General features: G+C 50.0%; 1 protein-coding gene across 10 annotated transcripts in view; it reads right to left on the bottom strand.

Annotated features, from left to right (window-relative positions):
• Positions 1 to 2609: 2609 nt before the first annotated feature.
• The window catches only part of PHACTR1 (phosphatase and actin regulator 1), a 560468-nt gene continuing 549760 nt past the window's right edge, over positions 2610 to 13317 (bottom strand). For 9 of the 10 annotated variants that reach the window (XM_027040300.2, XM_027040305.2, XM_027040309.2 and 6 more), the window contains 3 exons: positions 12123 to 12263; positions 9246 to 9322; positions 2610 to 8457 (listed from right to left, as the gene is read on the bottom strand). In XM_027040300.2, the coding sequence (XP_026896101.1) occupies positions 8442 to 8457; positions 9246 to 9322; positions 12123 to 12263 (234 nt within the window). In that variant the 3' untranslated portion in view covers positions 2610 to 8441. The remainder of the gene's footprint in view (positions 8458 to 9245; positions 9323 to 12122; positions 12264 to 13317) is intronic. The other variant, XR_008298732.1, reaches the window with a different exon arrangement.

Below are 13317 nucleotides of genomic sequence, written 5' to 3'. Positions count from 1 at the left end.
TTTCTATTTCTTCCTAATTTGGTTTTGGAAGATTATATATTTCCAGGAATGTATCCATTTCTTCTAGGTTGTCCAATTTGTTGACATACCATTTTTCGTAGTAGTCTTTTACAATCCTTTGTATTTCTGTAGTGTTGGTTGTTCTCCTCTTTTCATTTCTGGTTTGATATATTTGGTCCTTTCTCTCTTTTTCTTGAGTCTGGCTAAAGGTTTATCAATTTTGTCTATCTTTTCAAAGGACCAGCTCTTGATTTCATTAATCTTTTCTATTTTTTAAGTCTTTATTTCATTTATTTCTGTTCTGATCTTTATTATTTCCTTCTACTAACTTTGAGTTTTATTCTTTTTCTAGTTCTTTTAGGTATAAGGTTAGATTGGGATTTTTCTGGTTTCTTGAGGTAGGCCTGTATTACTATAAATTTCCCTCTTAGATCTGCTTTCACTGCTTCCTAAAGATTTTGGACTGTTGTTTTCATTTTCATTTGTCTCCATGTATTTTATTTCCTCTTTCATTCCTTCATTGACCCATTGGTTGTTTAGTAGCATGTTGTTTAGCCTCCATTGTGTTGTTTTTATTGTCATTTTTTTCTTGTAATTTTTTTCTAGTTTCATACTGTTGTGGTCAGAAAAGATGCATGATATGATTTCAGTCATCTTAAATTTATTGGGACTTGTTTGTGGCCTATATGTGATAGGTCCTGGAGAATGTTACATGTGCAGTTGAAAAAAAATTGTATTCTGTTGTTTTTGGATGGAATGTTCTGTATATATGTTAAGTCCATCTAGTCTCGTGTGTTGTTCAAAGACACTGTTCCCATGTTTTCTACCTGGATGACCTATCCATTGATGTGAAGTGTTAAAATCCTCTATTGTTATCACATTACTGTCAGTTTCTTCATTTATGTTTGTTAATATTTGCTTTACGTATTTAGGTGCTTCAATGTTGGGTGCATAGATGTTTACAATTGTTATATAGCCTCTTTTTGAAGTGATCCCTTTATCATTATATATTGCCCTTCTTGTTACAGTCTTTTTTTAAAAGTCTCTTTTGTCCAGGGCACCTGGGTGGCTAAGTTGGTTAAGTGTCCAACTCTTGATCTCAGCTCAGGTCTTGATATTACAGTTGTAAGTTTAAGCCCCACATTGGGCTCCATGCTGGGTGTGAAGTCCACTTAAAAAAAAAAGAAAAGTCTGTTTTGTCCGATATAAGTGTTGATACCTGGCTTTTTTCAGCCTCCATTTGTGTGGAATGTCTTTTTCCATCCCTTCACTTTCAGTCTGTGTGCATCTTTGGATCTGATGTCTCTTGTGGGCAGCATATAGGTGGGTCTTGTTTTTTCATCCATTCCACCATTTTATGTCTTTTGATTGGAGCATTTAGTCCACTTACATTTAAAGTAATTATTGGTAGGTACGTATTTATTATCATTTTGTTGTTTTCTGACTGTATTGTAGTTCTTCTCTGCATCACTTGCTTTCTTGTGTTTGATGACATTGTTATGCTTGGCTTTCTTTGGCTTTATTTTTTTTTTTTGTACCTATTATTACAGGTTTTTGGTGTGTGGTTACCAAGAGGTTCATATATAACATTCTAAATATATGGCAATCTATACTAAGTTGATGGTGACCTAAGTTTGAACACATTCTAAAAGAATTGTATTTTTACTCCTCCTTCCACATTTTGCGTGTACACTTACATTTCTCAATTTTGTGGTTACCCTTAATTTTTTAGGTATAATTGATTTTACTACTTTTGTCTTTTAACCTTCATACTAGCTTTATAAGTGACCGCTGTACTACCTTTACTGTATGTTTGCTTTTACTCATGAAATTTTTTTTCTTTTCGTAATTTTCTTCTAATTATGGCCTTTTCTTTTCCACTTAAAGAGATTCCTTTAACATTTCTTATAAGGCTGGTCTAGTGATGATGGTTTTTGTTTTTTGTTTTTGTTTTTTTTTTTTTTTTTGGTCTGGAAAACTGTATAGTCTTACAGGGTTTCCTTTGTAAGTAACTTTTTGCTTTTCTCTTGCTTTTAAATTTCTCTTTAATCTTTGGCATTTTAATTATTATGTATTGTGGTGTGGTGTGGACCTGCTTGTGTTCCTTTTGTTTGGAACTCTCTGTGCTTCCTGAATCTGAAGGTCTGTTTCCTTCCCCAGTTTAGGGTTTTTCAGCTGTTATTCCTTCAAACAAGCCTTTTGCCCCATTCTCTTCTCGCCTCCTCCTGGGACCCCTGTAATGCCAATGTTTGTTTGCTGGACCTGTTGTCCAGGAGATCCCTTAACCTATCTTCATCTTTTAAATTCTTTTTTATTTTTGCTGTTCAGCTTGTATACATCCATTATCCTGTCTCCCAGATCTGTTCTGCATCCTCAAATATACTGTTGATTATTTCATTTATTGTGCTCTTCAGATCTGGTTCTTTTTCATAAAGTTTTCTTTTTCCTTGGTGCAATTCTCACTAAATTCATCCACTTTTCTTTCCAGTCCTGTGAGCGTCTTAAGGACCAGTACTTTGAACTCTTTATCAGGTACATTGGTTATCTTCATTTCCTTTTCTTTTTCTGAGGTTTTGTCTTGTTCTTTTGTTTGGAACATATTCCTCTCATTTTGCTCAATTTTGTGTTTATGTGAATGGCGGGGCAGGGGTGGGGGAGCACCTACTTCCCCTAATTTGAAAGAATGGTCTTGTGTATGGTTATGCCCTGTATAGACTGTGTGTGCCTGGTGACTTTGACCAGCTGGAGCTGTAGTTGGCATGGGCGGGGGGGTCCCAGGACAGGCTGTGCTTGGGGCTGCCCTGGTGGAATGGCCTGAGCTGAAGTGGGCATGAGCTGGGGTGTCCCATGGTGTTCTATGCAGAGGGCACCCTGATGGAGCCTCTGGAGCCAAGGCAGGCACAGGCCAGGGGTACTGGGCCACCCCATGTAGAGGGTGCCCTGGCGGAGCAGCTGAAGCGGGGTGCAGGCTGAATGGTCCCAGGCTGCTTTGCATGGGGAGTACCCTAGCCAAGGCAGGTGCAGCCTGGGGGCCTGGAGGGCTCCACACAGGGTGTGACCTGGCAAGCCAGGTGGTCCCAGGGTAGCAGCACTGCATGCTCCTAACACATATGCTCCACGGCTGCTTTGTGACATCCAGAAACCCTGGCCAGGAGCTCAGGGTAGATTTGAGCTGTATCTGTAGACCTGTGGTTCATCTGAGGCCAGGCGAGTGCTTAGGACCCGTGGAGAGCCAGCTAGGGAGTGTTTCTGGTGTCCAACTTGTCCTTTCTGTTAATAATCAGGTGTAAGCAAGCATATCACTGATGCATCCCGAAGTTGGGGTGTGTAGAAGATAACAGACTGTGTCTTAAGCATCACTGCTCAGGGCCCACAAGCCCCTCCAGGATGCTTTTTTTTTGCCCAGAGGAAGGGGGGGAGGCAGGACAGCAGAAGGTAGTCTGGTTGATAGCAGCTTCAGGATGAGCTCCCACGAAGGCACACTGGGAAAGGGCAGGGAGGTCCCACTAGCAACGAGCCCTCCAGGAGGCCAACCTAAGGCAAGGAGGGGTGGCAGGCATGCACGTTAGCCTTGCGGGTGGTCTGAAGGAGAGGAATCCAGACTGTTCTCTAAGAGACTGCCCTGCCAGGACTTACCTAAAGCTTACTGTTTCTTTGGGACGTAGTGTTTTAAAATTCAGATGAACCCAAGTCATAGAAAGCTGATGTCCTAAAGGACATCATAGGACATCTGATTGTGTCCCCATTTTCCAGGTAAGAAAATTGAAGCCCAGAGAAGTAAAATGACTCGGACAAACTGCTTGGTTAGGTGTTGTGGCATAGCCACCACTTGTCTGTCCTAGGATGACTAAACATCTCAGGATGGGACACACCCGGCCACCTCTACCTATTGGGGATGTAGAGCCATAGCCTCTGTTCACTTCAGCAAGGGCTCCCTCAGGATGATGGCCCGTTTCCTTCCGTCTTGCAGGGCGAAGCCTATGGGGGGCGCCACCAAAGCTTCTCTTTATAGGTCTTCCACGCCTCTTGGTACCTGCAGTTCTGTCCTGCCGGTTAGATTTATTACGAGTCAGAGAGCTCTGCAGGTGCGCAGGGGCAGAATGGGGCCGAAGCTCTCAGCGCGAAATGTGAAAACCTTTCTGTAACCCCTCGCCCCCTCTGCCATAGCCACTCCTGCTCCAAGAGTCCCTCCGCCTGCACAGGTGAGAGCCTGTGTGCCCTCTGAGGCAATGCTGCAGAGTGCTGAGGGCCAGTGCGGGCTTTGTGGTCGCTGCTCAGCAAAGAAGTAAGCGGTGTGCGTGCTCACTCTGGTCTTCGGAGCTGGAGACTCCCAGGCGAAGCACAAGCGGCTCCTGTCGTCCCAGCCCTTGCTACTCAGAAGCATGATTTCTGGACCAGCAGCATTAGCATGTCCTGGGAGCTAGCTAGAAATGCAGACTCTCAGGCCCACCCAGACTTCCTGAGTTGGCACCTGCGTGGTAAGACCTTCACCAGGACTCCCAGGAGCGGCACAGGGGAGCCGCGCTAGGGTAAGTTCCCTGTCCCCAGGGTCACCTTCTTCCAGGGCCGGGCCAAACATCGGTTGTCCGGTCACTTCACCCACCTAGAAAAATGCAGCCAGCAAGCACTGAAGCTTGTCTTGCCTTCCCCCCAGCACTTCAAAAAGACAAGTCAGGACCAGAAAGTTAGGCAATAAAGCTCTTAGCTTTACAGGACAAATACTCAGACTTCGCCCAGAGACCGAGAAAGTACTCAAAAGCCAAGTAGTTGGTGGCTTTTGCTTTGGGGCAGTGACACCCCACGGCACTGCTGGTACCCAAAGCTGTCTCATAGCTGCTCTTATGGGGAGGACTCTGAGGGACTGCCGTTTATTAAAGGGCAGCTGGGCAGTATGTCTTAGAAAGTCCTAGAAAGCTAATTTACATGCAGTCGTCCTCCCTGCACCCAGTAACACCTGATACACGAGGAGGTTGTGGGCCTCCATAACTCTGACGCTTTGCTGCTGAGCTGACCTGCCCTTCATCCCAGCCGCAGCCCAACTCTTTTCGGTGGTTGACAAGACACACGGGAGCCAAGGAAAGGATTTTTTTTTTTTTTTAGACTTTTTTTTTTTTTGGTTTTTAAAGAAACTGCATACATCAGAGACAAACAATAATTTAAATACCATGCAGTTTCTGTATGTACAAAACCTAGGCCATAGAGATCCAGTTTAATTTGTATTGTATTTACATCGTCTTCCTCACACAGCCATCATCTGTTAAATTAGAACACAGGAGAGCGCTCCTATACGAAGACAAACTATGTACAGACACCCGGGAAGCCACTGGAAAAAGCAACTGGTTTGGGGGCTGACAGACAGATGGGAAGAAAAAGTCATCGGAGGTGACCTCCACCCACTGGCTGTGCACGGGGAGAGTCTGAAATCCCATTCATCGAAGCACACACCACAATATTCATTCGGCAAATATAAATACACGTCCATAGCGGGAGAAAAATAAACCCAGAGGTTTTTTTTTTTTGTTTTTTTTTTGTTTTTTTTATCACACCTACCATCACGTTGTTTGGTTTCTCTAATTGGACATAAAGGCTAACGTTTTAAAAGTTTTACAGGGCTTTGGAGAGGAATCGATCAGCAATTTTGAAACACAGCAAGGAGGCCAACAGGAGTCCCTTCTGCCACGGGAGGTGGTGCGGAGCATGGGGCAGTGTCTGCTTTCAAGAGGGAAACCTCTTGAGAAACTTCACATTCGTCCTCACACTGACCCAGAGGACAGAAGGCTCAACTGGGAACTGACTCGCACAAGACCTTTGAGAATCGCAGCTTTTTTCAGAAAAGGGGATGCATTTTAAACCATCTAGCCCATCTCTCCCCTTTTTTTTTTTTTTTTATAATTGTCAATTTGCCATCTTAGAAAGTAACACCTCTTCCAGTTGTCCTAACGATATGGCAAAAAAAAGAAATTGGGATAGATTTCTAGAAAGACCTCAGGATTTCATGAAAGGGAGGAGGCGGCAGAGGGCCAACCTGTGGTCCACAGAGGTGGCAGAGCCCCCTGAGCTGGGCTTGAAATAATCGCCCACCTTGATGGTGGGTGGGATTTCTGTAGCACAGCAGGTGCACCCTAATTCCTGCAACTGACTTCTCCCAAAGGGTGCTCTTCGGGGATGGAGGCTGAGATTGTGTTCAATTTCTCCCCAGCTCCAAGCAGACTGCAGAACAGGGCACTTTGGGCAGGAAACCTGGGCTGCTGGCTGGCTGGCTGCAGGAAACGGACTTGGGCGTCACGTTTCCAGGGCATCAGAGGCCCAAAAATCAAAGCCAGCAAAGAAGCCATTGGCCTTCGAGGGAGGAGTCCAGGCGATGGAATGAGTTCCCGTAGGACTCGCTCCTGGGCCCGAGGAAGGCCTGGCCATCATGTCAGGGCCCTGTGAGCCGCATGAAGACAGCTGTGAGTTACAGGAAGCTCAGACTCCAACCCGGGCAAGGCAGGCACCTCCGCCTGGAACACGTGCCTGCTGTAGAGAAGTTAAACGAAAGAGCCCTGCATCTTTCGTCACACCATTTGCACATTCAAACGTCAGTAAGCCTTTCGGGAAGACTGTGTTTACAGCCACGCTAAAATCCCGACCACTTTTTTCCCTGAACTATCAGATTCCACATTCAAAGAGAAAAGGATCTAGTGACGGCCCCTCCTTGGGCCAGGCAGCGGCGTGCTCACTCCCGGTGGTACGGGGACAACTTTGCGACGGCTACTGGGCACTGCCTGAAGAACTGCCCTGAGCTCCCCCCAGACTCTGCACAGCTCCTGGGTTAACGGCGGCCACAGGGGCTGTTAATGCCTGCCGAAAATACAACGGCCTCGCCGATGGGTGTGCATCCCAAGAGTAACTTGCTTCCCACACGTTTTGGGGTGGGAACTGGTCAACTCCTTTCTGTGAAGGCCAGTCTGGGATCTTTCTAAATCTCGGGCATGTGTGGAGGAGAGCAAGCCATTACCGAGGAAAATCACGGTGACTGTGAGACCACGACAGAGGTCCAGGCAGGGCTTGGTGACAGAGGGCCCTACAGGGTCAGGCAGGAAAACAGAAGCAGCCGCGACGGGCCCCGTGAAGAGAGTGGTTAGGGTTTGGGGGCTGTCCTTCCACTCACTGCACATCTTACCCGGGGTGTCCCCGTCAGGAGGGCACTGCCTTCCTGTGGTCCCAAGCGAATGGGACAGCTAGAGATACACCTCCCATCAGCTTTACCAGCACCACGAGGGAGAGGAAGGATGCTCTCCAGATGGGTAGGAGCAGGAAGGTACAGCACGGGCAGGTGTGGCTGGTGTTTGCGCCATTCTGGCATATGCCAAACCCTGAAGGCCCTCCACAGAAACTCTTCAGTGCAAAGAAAGGAGACTAGAAGGCCATCGGGTGGTTCTGGAGTCCCAGTCCGTCAGAGACCGGCAAGCCAGTCTTTCAGGAATGGTTTCTGGCTTGCATGCATTGGTCCTACACTCAGAAGCTGTTACCTTCCAACCCATACAGTCACTGGCCCTGGGGTGTGTGGAGAAAACGAACATCAGCCAAGCAGTTTCTCTCCCCAGCCTCTCCGTCCTCACCAGGCTCCTTCCACTCAGATGCACCAATGCCACGGGCATCCCACAGCAGTGGCCGGGTGCACAAGACCACCCGTGACATTTGGCTTTTTTAACACAGATGGGTCAATTCGAACTGAGCAGATGACAACTTCCCCTGTGCACACCAGAGCTTCCCGGGAGGCAGCTCCACTCAGTCTGAGGGGACAGGATAGGTGCTCAGTGCCGGCCTTCCATACCTGCAGCCCACACACTCTCGAGACAGACAGTCGACCACAGACTCCCCCAGAAAAGCATCTTCCCTTTTGTTCACGGTATGGATGACGGCTGACGGGAGAGAAAGGACAGGGGTGACTGAGAACAGTGCTCCCTCTCAGCCTCCTCCTCCTAAGAGGCCCCCAAGTCGGACGCCACACCCGGAGCCAGTGTGTTTGGCCAAGTCTAGAAAGCCAACCAGACCATGTGCACAGTCCATTCCAGGCCGAACCCACCGCCTCAGCTTTCTTTGGACCCAGGTGACAGACACTTGAGGGGAAGAGGTTCGCTGGAGCCTAAATGAACACGGCACCTGCCAGGCTTGGAGGGAGAGGACCAGGACCGCTCCGAGCGCCGGGAAGTCTCCACTCTGGCCTGCCGGTGCCCTCGGAGTCCGCGGTGGTACCAGCAGCTCTGACCGCGGAGTGGTGACCACTGGGCTTTCGCAAAGAGAATCCTGATCGGGTTTCCTTTTTCTTCTTCTTCTTTTTAAAAAAAGGCAGTTCAAAAGATTTACATCATAATGGGGAAGTGAATAAATACCAGCACTTATGGTTCTTATAAATTTATGTTTCGAAGACAGCATAGCACTCAGGAGGAATTTGACTGTTAAGGTCGGTGAAACCTAGAAAACAAATAATTAAGTCAAGACCAAGGGGCTGCTAGAGATGCCTGATGCCACAGCCCGAGCTTCCCGTCCTCAGACTCCCCGTGGCTGACGAGTGGCAGGTTAAATCTGGTTAAACCTCCGGCCAAAGGCACATCCCTAACAGAACTCCTCAAGTACTCGAGCCCCCACGGAATTCACCTTATGTTTGGGAGTAGTTTCATCCGGAGCTCCTGGGGGCCCAAACCGGACGGCCCTGGTGGCCCTCGGCCCACGCTCTCAGCCTGGACTCAGCAGCAAGGCTGAGCCCAGGCGCCAGTCAGCACGTCCTGTTTCTCTAAGTGTTCGCCACAGGAGTCCTAAGAATTAAGTCAATGGCTCTGCCACTAGCTAGCCATGAATCTCTCTCTGCCTAAGTTTCCCCAAAGGAGGATATGGGCACACGGAATCACAGGAGCAAACCCACTCTGGAAGCCCCATGTGGATTTGGTATTTTGCCCAGGCTTGGCTTGGGCTGAAATGGATATCAATGTCAACGGGCTTTTCTTCTCAGCTTAGGTTTCCATAAAAACCCACTCTGGGGTTATGGGTGGTCTGGCACTTAACAGATCTTTAAGTGAAAAACCAGGCCTTCAGAAGGTCGCGGTGCTCCTTCCCCTCGATTCGGAAGCCACAGCGGACCTTCTCTTATCCCCCACCCCTCCCCACACACCACCTGTAATCCGGCAGCAGATGGCAGTTAGTCGGGAAGCAGGTATGACCATCTGAAGGAAAAAAAAGGGAAAAGAACCCCTCAATTTACTAACCTTGTTAAATGTCTACTCAATTCATGAACTTCCATTTCAGTGCTTTTAAATTCATTGAGCTCCTTTCGAATGGCAGCCTGGAATGAAGAGAGGTCCGTGAATATGCAGAAGAGACAGATGGAAGGGAGTTCGCTTATTACCTGTTTTGTTTGACAAAGCCGAACGACCCAGTATAAGTACGGAAAATGAATTCCTTCACTGGGAGGGGAAAGAAAATCACCTGGAACCGACAGAGAATCCCCCCGCCCCCTAAATGTAAATCGCAAATGATATCTGGCCTACTGCCCAAAGTGTCTTTTTCTTCCTCTCTCCGAGGAGCGCCTCCGGGGCAGCAAGAGGCCATGCAGATCTGCCCCACACTCCTGGGGTCTTGAGTGCACTTTTAAAGTTGTGGTGTTTTTTCAATGTTTTCTTTTTGAGACAGTGCGAGCAGGGGAGGGGAACAGAGAGAGGGGGACAGAGGATCCGAAGCTGGCTCCGCCCCGATAGCATCAAGTCTGATGCGGGGCTCCACCCCGCGAACCGTGAGACCATGACCTGAGACAAAGCAGCTCAACCGACAGAGCCACCTGATGCCCCGAGTGCACATTTAAATGTCAACCCCTCATCTTCCGTAGGCAAACAATCTAAGCTCAGCACAAGCACTGTGCTGCCTCAGGATGGGTCCTTCTAGACGGGGTGGGTCAAATTCCTCAGTCAAATTAAGGGAATGGGTGATTGCCAGCTGCCTCCTTTCCGTTTGATTTACAAAGACCTCGCTCTTTCACAGCTCTGTTGATTCGGAGGTGGTCTATGCCATTATCAAGGGTATGGCGTCGTTTGAGTAGCTGCCCGCTTCCAGCAGCACCAGCGCCCTGCTGTGGCTGAGGGAGGGCAGGCAGGCAGGATGCAAGGACAGACGAGGAGGTGGAACAGAAGGTTCTGACACTGCAGAAAACCTCACTTCCTCCCCAGGCACTGAAATTCTAAAACATGCGCTCTTTTCCAGAGCTACTTCTAATGTTCATTTATTTTTGGGGGGGGGGAGGGGCAGAGAGAAAGAGAGGGAGACCCAGAATCCAAAGCAGGCTCCAGGCTCTGAGCAGTCAGCACAGAGGCTGACGCGGGGCTCGAACTACAAACCGTGGGATCATGACCTGAGCTGAAGTCGGACGCTTAACCGACTGAGCCACCCAGGCGCTCCCTCCCAGAGCTCCTTCTAATGGGAGTGCAGTAGAACCTTGGTTTGTGAGCATAGTTCATTCTGGAAACACGCCTGCAATCCAAAGCACTTGTGTACCAAAGCGAATTTCAAGAACCACTGGCTCAGCTGTGATCATGTGACGTTCGGCGTCACGCTCTACTCACATTCCAAGATGTCGCCCATTTATCAAGTTAACATTTATTAGAAATGTGTGCTTGTCTTCCTCACAGTCCGAGGTTTTGCTGTATTTCCTTCGATGGGACTGTCAAGGCACTGAGAGGCCGGAAAGGCCGGCAGGCAGGATCAGAGTGGCTCCCCCCAGAGAAGGCAGGCATACCCCCCTCTGTGGGCGCCACTTCCTGTTCTTGTGCTGCAGCTCTTGAGGAACTGGGTCCCCTGAATGCGACGCACAACTTCAGCACGTGCATGGGGAGACGCGCTGTACTTTCCCCCCGCTTTTCTGATACCCTCCCTCATCCTCGGTCAGCAAGGGCGCTGCAGTCAGGCTGTGAACAAAAGGCAGGAGGCGCCAGGGCTCTTTCCTCTGTTCCCGTTTATGTGACACAACAGCCTGGGGGCTGGGCCTCTGGGTCTGTGTGTCTGTCTGGTGGATGGTGGTGCCGGTTCCTGGGGTCACTACCACAGATGCCTGTCTGGGGAAGCAATGAGTGTTACGTTTAAGAGGAGGGCAGAGGCTTCCACTCCATCGGGACCTGTGGGTGGACCCACCGTGTGGGAGGCATTTCTGGAAAGCCTGCTTCTGGCCCCAGTGTTCCCACCCACGTGCCGCAGCTTCCCTGTGTTCAAACTCCCTGCACTCGATCAGGCCAGAATCTGCACTGTAGACGGCCTCGCCCTGCAGCCCACGTAAGAAAGACACCGGCCCTGAGAATTCGTGGGGTGAAGGCAGGACTCAAGAGAAGGCCCCCAATGTATGCCAGAGTCTCCCCAGTGTCACCTGCACACCAGACGTGGTCATTATTTTAGATTTCGTTTTAAAAGGCCCTTAGCTCTCCAGTTCCTAACAGTGACTGGACTAGGGTCCCAAAGGATTACGCAGCAGAGGTTCATTTCGATTTATGGTCCAGGGGACAGGTGAGAATTCCCTTTTGCTTCACTGCATTTCTTACAAAACTCAGCCTCAGATTCTTCTTGTTTTCCAAACGGATGACGGTTTAGCGTAGCGAGGCACGTTTTGCCGTCTCTGTGATTTGTGGCCCGTTTCTACCGTTAGGGTGTAACAACCGCAGACACAGTGAGCTGGTCTCTCTTTAGTTTTGCGAATCCTACTGGGTGCCGAGGACAGCGTCCTCTCCACGAAGGGCTGCGAGAAGCCTGGAGCCTCGCACTCGTGAACCGTTCTGTGCCCATACAGATGTTCTGTGTCTGTGGGCACAGCCACCCACGCGGCCTCTCCTCCTGCTGTCACTCAGCATGACATTATGTGACTGTCGTGTGCCTTCTCTCCGGCAGTGGAGAATCAATTCGGTGACCTCCCCGCAGGTTATCTGGAGCCCTGGGAGAAGCGGCACCCTCAGCAGGCCCAGGGGGCGCTCGGCACCCCATGACGGCCACTGCAACCACGGCCTCGCTGCTGGTCTCAGCCCGGGGTCCCGGCAGCAAGAGGGAACGCCAACGCGGGGGGAGACTGAGGCACAAGGACCCCCTACCCCACTCCTCGCCCCTCGGCTTACTTTGTCGGCAGCGGTGAGGCGGGTCCACGGCTTGTCGGCCCTGCGGTCATAGTCCTGAGCGTCAGCCACCTCCACGTAGTCACTGAAACGGATGAGGATCTTTCTTTCTCGAAGTTCTTCCACTGTGGGTCTTTGGCTGAGCTGCAGGGAGGGAGAGAGATGGACCCGGTCAGCCAGAGGAGTGTAGACTGCTGGGTCGGGGGGAAAACGAGGTCCCGAGAGGCAACCAACACGTCCCTCAGCAAGTGAGGGGCAGGGCCCGGGGTGGGGACCTAGGGCTTCTGACTCCTGGACCTGGGACTTTTCCAGAACTCAAAGAGAGAGAGCTTTATTATCCCCTGAGCTACCTTCAGGCTCATCCGGATAGACAGGTAGGCTGACTCTTAATAACACTGCAGCGTCTCCTTGTAAGCGGCCTGTCTGCCCGCGTGGGTGCGGGCGTCCGCTGTGGATTTTCCCACACCCGTACCGCGCCTCCCACTCGGGGACGGGAACCTCACACCAGGCTTCGGTCTCATTTTGGATTTGTAAGCCCATGCCCGTGTGTCAGATTGAGTGTGCTCTGCAGGATGGGGCTGGAAATCGTTTTAAATGCGTGTGTTTTAGACCCCCCAAAGGGCGGATGTGCAAACAATATGCAAATTCAGGGGTCCGCAGCCATGATGTACGAGGCCAGAGGGGACCCTGCTCCTCACAGTCTGTCCGCAAATGCAGGGCGAGGCTGGGTTTAGGCCAGGAAGGCATGGGACAGGCCTTCAGGACGGGTCTGCGGCGAGGGGTGCAACAACTAGGATGAGAATGTGTATTTATTTAGCCGCCTCGTGGTCCCAGTCACGAGCACCCTCCCTGTGTACTTGGGCGGCACAAGGCTGACGTTTCTATCATTGCTTCCCGTCACTGGGTTTATTTCTCCTGGAGCAACACCGTCGCCGTGTCTTCAGGATGCTGTGAACGCACGTTTAACCGACGTTATTTTAAAGCACTTTTTCCTCCAAGCCCTACGCTGTATTCACTTCTATCAACAGAAAGTGCAGTCAGATACAACCCCACCACAAAGGCCTATACAACACACACAGACGCACAAGTGAATCCCAACCACCCTGGCTGTCCTGACTCGATTTCCCGTGGCTGCCACACACCTTTGGTGGTGCCAGCGTGCTCCAGCCCGCTGCCAGCTGGTGGACCGTGGAAGAGC

This window comes from Acinonyx jubatus, chromosome B2 (assembly GCF_027475565.1).
Source record: "Acinonyx jubatus isolate Ajub_Pintada_27869175 chromosome B2, VMU_Ajub_asm_v1.0, whole genome shotgun sequence".
Lineage (NCBI taxonomy): Eukaryota > Metazoa > Chordata > Mammalia > Carnivora > Felidae > Acinonyx > Acinonyx jubatus.
Note: the sequence above shows the minus strand (reverse complement) of the source record. Positions and strands in the feature narration are given on the sequence as shown.